At 48.0% G+C, this 7074-nt stretch overlaps 1 protein-coding gene across 1 annotated transcript in view; it reads left to right on the top strand.

Annotated features, from left to right (window-relative positions):
* PI16 (peptidase inhibitor 16) overlaps window positions 1-3219 on the top strand; it is a 22134-nt gene extending 18915 nt beyond the window's left edge. The window contains exons 3-7 of the mRNA XM_006882167.1: window positions 595-704; window positions 1010-1098; window positions 1642-2286; window positions 2505-2875; window positions 3196-3219. Coding sequence (XP_006882229.1) covers window positions 595-704; window positions 1010-1098; window positions 1642-2286; window positions 2505-2875; window positions 3196-3219 — 1239 coding nt within the window. The remainder of the gene's footprint in view (window positions 1-594; window positions 705-1009; window positions 1099-1641; window positions 2287-2504; window positions 2876-3195) is intronic.
* Window positions 3220-7074: the final 3855 nt, after the last annotated feature.

Below are 7074 nucleotides of genomic sequence, written 5' to 3'. Positions count from 1 at the left end.
TCCTTCTGCAGCAAAGCATCTGGTGGATTCAAACTGTGCACCTCTGGGAGTGCAGTGCAGCTTCTTGCCACTAGGCCACCAGCACTCGCCAGATTTTCTTGATGTGGGGATTGAAGGGGGATTTTCCAGTTCCACCATTGAAGATTCATTCCTTTGGATACAGCAGCTCAGCTCAGCTAATTGCCAGTGAGTCAAAACCAACTCACAGCTGACCTTCCTGTGGCTCTTCAGAAGCTATACATTGCATAAGAAATTGATTGCCCATCTTTCTCCCACCTTTGGATACATCCTTGTTTAAAATGCAAGAGCCACAGGGAGAATTTGTGAGAGCTGAGCAGATGGAGCTGAGGCAAACTTCTGAGAGAAAAGCTAGATGAAATGGTGTTTGTGGTTAATGGGTAAAGAACAGCATGCCCATGACCAGCTCCTTCCTGTTCAGCATTCTGTCCTGAAGCTGTCTTATGTCAGGGCCTCAGGGGCCCCAGCTCTCCTCAAGTTATAGAGCATCCTCTCTCCCCAGGAATTTAAGGCTGTGGACCATCCTCCTTTCCTCCCCAGGTCAGGGCTAAAACAGTTGACTTTGCCTTCTTTCAGGTGGTTTGGGCCAACTCTGGAAAGGTGGGGTGTGACACCCAACTTTGTGCTAAACTCCAGAATGTTGAAGAATCCGATGTCCACTTTCTGGTTTGCAACTATGCACCCCCGTGAGTGCTATACTATGCTGTGCCGGAGGAGCCCAGGGGCTGGGGTGGCAGTGGGGTGGGCAGGTCTAAGGAGGGGTCTCAGAAGAATAGAGGCCAAAGGAGCAGAAGCTTAAACCTAGGGATGGGTCTGCTGTGACTGTCCAAAGGGCACCATGAAGAATCCCGGGATATTACTAAGTTAGTGTTGGGCAGGCAGCCGATCCAAGGCTTTCCTGGATGGCTCCCTGTCTAGGTGTGTGTAGGTGAGGGCGAAGGGATGGGCAGACACTTTCCCCCAGTTGCTTCTTCTTGCTTGCTTCTTGCAGAGGGAACTTTCGTAACCAGAAGCCCTACAAGGAAGGACAACCATGCTCTGATTGCCCCACAAACTATTTTTGTGAGAATTTCCTCTGCGGTGAGTCCTGGGGAGAGAGAAGGGAGGAGCAGCATTGGACATTCCACTGGACAATAATAGTCTCCCAGGTGGAGGGTGGATGGGGGGGGGGCGCGTCTGGTGGGACATAACCCCTAAGACCCTTGTCGACCTATCCCACCCAGGCTCCTCCTTGCACAGCCAGTATTGGCACGTTGACTCACCTTTCAAGGTGGTGGGTCAGTCCAGCAGCTCCTTGAACGATGGAGCCATTTAGGTGTGACTGGACGCAGACCAGACCCTCCATGTGGAGGGCATGTTAAGAACAGCAATTCAGTGAAGGAGTTTACTGAAGAGATGAGAGTGCCAGTGTAGAGAGCTGGTCAAGGATTTGTGATGGAGAGACAAGTATGTGACTAGCAACAAATAGTCATTACTGAGACTAGAAATGTGCTTGGTAGACAGGGTGTGTGTGCGTGTGTGCGTGTGCTAGCAGGGCACTCGGTTGTCTCATATTGGTTGCGGTGGGTGTGTGGTGTAGGCTCCTACTTCTTATACTAATGTCAGACCTGTCTGTCTTATCAGAACCCAACAGAGGTCCGGAAGAGCCTCAGGATTTGCCTTTCCCAAAGATTGAGGCCCAGACCTCCATGGCAACAGAAGCCTCGAGCTTTAATAAATCAAGTGCCCCTTCCTCCCCAGCAACCAAGGCTCCGGCCTTCTTAGTAACAGAGGTTTCAACCTCCCTGGCAACCAAGAGTTTGCCTACTGTACAGACTGATGCCCCATCTTCCTTAGAAGGGAAAGATTCCTTCTCCATGGCAACCGAGGCCCCACCCATCTCAACAACTGAGAGGCCATCCTCTCTGACAACTCACAGTCTCCTCAGACCAGTTACCTCCCCTAAGTCTACCCACGTGCCTTTCCTCACATCAACGGCCAAAGTTGTCAGCAGGACAACTGTTCCCTCTACAAGTCCAGTGACATCTTTGTACTCCAAGATGTCCCTGACAGGGACTCTGCAGCCCCTGTCCTACACCCAAGAGAAAGCACTTCCCAGTGAAAGTTCAGTATCAGTTTTCCCAATCCAAGATGAGCCAGATAAGCTACAGACCACATTTGTCCACTTGGGGCACACCTCCTTCAGGTCCCTGCCCCAAGCCCCCAATAATTCCAGCCCTGCTAGTGCTCTAGGTGGGCGCACACTAGCCCTGCAGTCATCCTTGCCAGGTAAGGCCTGTGTTGTCTACTCTCCCTGTTCTGGCTCCAGCATGTCTGCATTCTGTCCCCAGCTTGGATGTATGGGTTTGGTGGGGGGCATGCATACTCTGAAGAAGGAGGCTTCTTCAACCTGGCTGCTGAGCCTCTTTCTTGCATGGCCAATGAGGTGGGTGTGTTGTCAGGCATACAGCTGTCTCCAACTCAGGCAAAACTTCTCCTTATTGCAGCTAAAAAGCTTGAAGTTGAGTTAGAGCATTATCCCAGCCCTACAGATCAGAAGCCGGGAGGATGGAATCCAGCAGAGCCCAAGCAGGAGAAGCCCAAACAAGAGGAGATTAAACCCATTGGACTCAACCCAGTCGGGCTCACGCCAGTCCTGATAGGACAGAACCAATTGGCGCCCAAGCCAAACCTGACTGAGAAGAACCAATTGGGGCCCAAGCCAAACCTGACTGGGCAGAACCAATTGGCGCCCAAGCCAAACCTGACTAGGCAGAACGCCCTCAAGCAGGAGTCAGAGGAATCAAACCCCGAAAAGAAGCTGGATGAGCTGGAGGAGGATCTAAGTCTGGAAAGATCTCCTGTGAAAAAGCCACAGGTGACCAAAAAAAAATCTGTCAGGCCTACCACAAAGCCAAAACCACACCAAAAGCCGAAAACAAAACATCCAAAGCCTCACTCGGCCTCCACTTGTGTGAGGAGGCCCCTCCTCGGACTGCTGCTGCTGCTTCTCCTTGTGTTGGCTGGCATCTTCTAATAGGCCTGCCACTCCAAGGCAAGACCTGGCATGGAAACCTTTGCCTCAAACTCCACTCTACATGGCTTTTCTCAAAATGAGAGGCCACCTGGGCAAGTCTTGCCTATGGTCCAGCATCCTCCCTCACCCCAGCTTCTGCCTAAGACCCCTTGGTGTGTCAGCTCTCTGGCAGCGATACCCCTTGAGCACCCTCCCCCTTCTTCGGCCTCTGGAGAAGCCTACCCCGCAGGGGGCTGCAGACTGCTCTGGGAGGGGTTCCTGTGGCTGCATGTGCCATTTCTTCAGTTGTCCCTGTGGTCACAGGCCTGCTCTCCTCAGAGGCAGAGGCTCTCAGAACTCCCTAGAAATTCCTTCCCCTGTTGCCATCCCGAAGCTGCTTGCTCCAGGCCTGCTTTCCCAGTGTGAAGACTCCAGTCACCCTCTTCCCACCCTATCCGAAGTCTCCCAAACAAGCTGTTTCTCAGCTGAAGGCTCCCTGAAAGGGAAAGGCTACAGGACATGCACCTCATCCATAGACATCCAGGCATAAGGCCAGGCTGGCTGTGAGCTCAGGAGCAACCTGATGACTGGGCACCTGGCCTGGACCTCTCCTGCCCCCACCTCTGTCCTGGGGGTGGGGGAGACTTGAGAGAAAGCATTGCCTGTCTGTCTGACCTGGAGCTGCTACTTATTTTGGCAAGAGGGCTTATGACCCCTTCCTATCTATTTTTCTGTGTAGCTGGAGAAGGGAACAATGAGGGGCTGGTAAAGGACAAGCCTCAAATGAGTGGGGTCCTGTGGGTGGGGCTGGCAACCCTTAACTCCTAAATAAAAGTCTGTCTACAGGTACCTAGCATCAGTGCTTGTATGGGTGTGGGAGACCCTGAAGCAGCTCAGTTCTTTTCCCTAACCAACCAGTATCATTTCTTCCTCATGTACCCATTCCTGAGCACATTCACCTTTTTTTCCTAATTTTATTTTTTATGTGCGCCAAATTGGATCTGACTGTTACAGGAGGAGATTGCTCCTCCTTCTCCAGCAGAGCATCTGCTGGATTCGAACTGCATACCTCTGGGGTTGCAGTGACACATTCACCTCTTAAGGGCAACCTTCCTTTCTTTTCTATAGGAGTTCCCACCCTAAAATCTTCAAAGCTCCCACTCCTTCCTCCTCAGAACAAGAGGCAGAAGATGGGGAGGGTATGGGGCTGACCTTCCCAGATTCAGGAGTCACCAGTGGGTGGGGTCCAGGATTCAAGAGGTGCCCCTGCTCAGGCCCTCATGGAGACAAAGTCAGAAAGGAATCTCAAGCATGGCTTTGCTGGACTCTGGTGACCGAAGAGTTCAGAGAAGGGATTCTGCAGTCTTAGCCTGCCCTCAGGGCAGCACAACTGACTGGCCCAGAACTGGAGTGAAGCAGGAAAGCATAAATAGGAGTGCTTGGGACCCAGCTGAAGAGGGTCAGAGTGTGGGAGGGTGAGCAATTCGACAGGAAACCACCCAAGTCAGGGCAGGTCTGGGCCCCAAGCTGGTGAGAGTTGATGGTCACCCCTTTCCCTCCCCACTTCAAATGGCCATTATTTACTAGAGCAAAAATGGTTCTGTTGTTGGGGCCCATTGAGCCAGAACTAAGCCCTAGCTGACTCTCCAGTGGGTTTTCAGGGGTAGTAAATAGCACAGGAGATTACCTATCCTATTCCTGAAGACACTGATGTGACAAACATGATACTGGTTAAACATGGTGGACAGTGTTTGGTGGCTCTCCCTGATTAAAACAAGCTTGGAAGCAGGAGTGGCATCCACTTCCAAAATAGCTTGTCTCTGGAAACCCTATGAACTTGGAGAAATGAAAGTTAAACAAGTGTTCAGGTCTCATTCATAGGGTTGCTATGTGTACCCTGTGGCTTGATGACAATTAACAACAACAACATAAAGTTCAATTGGCCCAGTGGACAGAAAGTGATGCTACCAAGCCAAAAGTGGGTGATTTTAATCTGCGGCCCTTAGGCCTGGTTTTAATTGTTTTTGGTCAAGCGTTTTTCTAAGTGATATAGCACTGGTCTGTCCATTTGCTGTATAGAGGTAACTCATGGTTGCTGCAAAGCTGAACACTGTGACACTGATGTGTCAAATGTGATAATGGCTACCCTTGGTGGACAGTGTTTGGTGGAGCTCCTGAATAAAACAAGCTTGGAAGCAGAAGTGGCATCCACTTCTGAAATAGCTTGCCTCTGGAAACCATTATGAACTTGGAGAGAGGATGAAAGTTATACAAGTGTTCAGGTCTTTTGTTCACAGGGTCACTATGAGTTACCCACGACTCAATGACAACAACAACAACATTCCTGAAGAGAAGCTGGTGTATTTGAACTGACTTTGGAATTGCAGTGTAACTTCTTGCCACTAGGCCACCATATGACAATAGTCCTAGCAAAAATTGAAGTTGAAACATTTGCAATGAGATGTTAATTTAAAGCAATCCATAACATCTTGGTAGAAATTAGAGTTTGTGCCAAAAAACTAATATTGCCAACAAATACAAAATGGATGTAAGATGACAAGACAGCAAGGTTTTGTACATTTGACACGAGCATATTTTCACCCATCATCTGTGTAGGCTTAAAAAAATAGTATGCTGATTTGTACAAGCAAAGTTTTGGTTTTTCCTCATTCATAAGGTACAACAATGCAGCAGGCAGAAGATATTTTAAATTAAAAAAAACCCACAAAACACACTGGAGGATAAAATCAATGAATGGGGCCTTCTTAAAAATCAAATCCCTGTGTGCTTCAATAGTTTTCTCTAATTGAGTGAAAACAAAGCCACAGATCTGGAAAAAACATATGGCAATGGCATCAGACAGGAGTCTTATAATGAAAGTTTACAGAATACTATAGGGCCTCCACAAGAAAAAAAATTGATAACCCATTCACAAATTGGCCAAAAGACATGGAAAGACTCTTCACAAATGAGGATGTCTAACAAGCACGTGAAGAATGCTCAAAATCACTATTAATTGTTGTTATGTGGTGTCAAGTTGTGACTCAGCCACCATATGTACAACAGCTCTGAACCCTGCTCTATTCTGAGCCAACTTTATTGTCTCTGACACACCTACCCCATGACTCCAGTCACTGAGTCAATCCATCTCATCCAGGGTCATGAACTGCTAGGACACAAACAGGTTCATCCTGGAGGGTGAAATCAGGCTGCTCCTTGGATGCAAGGATTTTGAAGCTTCATCTGGTATACTTTGGGCATGTTTCAAGGAAGGGCAATACCTTGGAGAGGGACACTAGCAACTGGAGAGATGCAAATCAAAACAAAAATTAGATACCATCTCACTCCAACAGCAGTAGCAAGGTTTAACAATACAGTTAATAATAAATGCAGAGAAACTGGAACTCTTATGCATTGCTCATGAGACTGTAAAATGGCATAGCCGCTATGGAAGGCAGTTTGACATTTCCTTAAAAAATTGATCATCAAAAGCTCATGTGATCCAGAAATTCCAATGCTAGGAATATAGCCCAAAGAAATCACTGAGACATAAATGGAGCTATCTACACCTATGTTCACAGCAGCGTTTTTCACAATAGCAAGAAAAGGAAACAGTCTGAATTGCCATCAACAAACCAATGGACTGAAAAAATTGTGATACATCCATACAGTGGAATATACTATGCAGCACTAAGGAAAAATAATTTCATAAAATATTATGTAAGATGAGAGAACCTAGAGAGTTTTATGCTGAGTGAAACAACTCAGTTCTGTAAGGATAAATACTATCCAAGACCACAATTGTGAAAATAGGGTTACTGAGCAGGATATGTAAAAATGTTCAGAAGGGGAAAGGGGAAAGGGCTGACAGAAAAAGGGAAAGGGGGGGGAATATCACTGGGATGCAGAGGTTGGTGAGTGGAACAAGGGGTGAGGGAAGGGGATTCAGTGGGGACTTGAAAAGATGGGGTCACATCAACAAGGCAAAGAACAAGAACCATATGGTCCTATCAATTGATGCAGAAAAAGCCTTTGATAAAATCCAACACCCTTTCATGATT

Source organism: Elephantulus edwardii, unplaced genomic scaffold (assembly GCF_000299155.1).
Source record: "Elephantulus edwardii isolate Elephantulus edwardi_28Jun2011 unplaced genomic scaffold, EleEdw1.0 scaffold00017, whole genome shotgun sequence".
Classification (NCBI taxonomy): domain Eukaryota; kingdom Metazoa; phylum Chordata; class Mammalia; order Macroscelidea; family Macroscelididae; genus Elephantulus; species Elephantulus edwardii.
The sequence above is the reverse complement of the archived record's forward strand: the minus strand, read 5'-3'. Positions and strand labels throughout refer to the sequence as shown.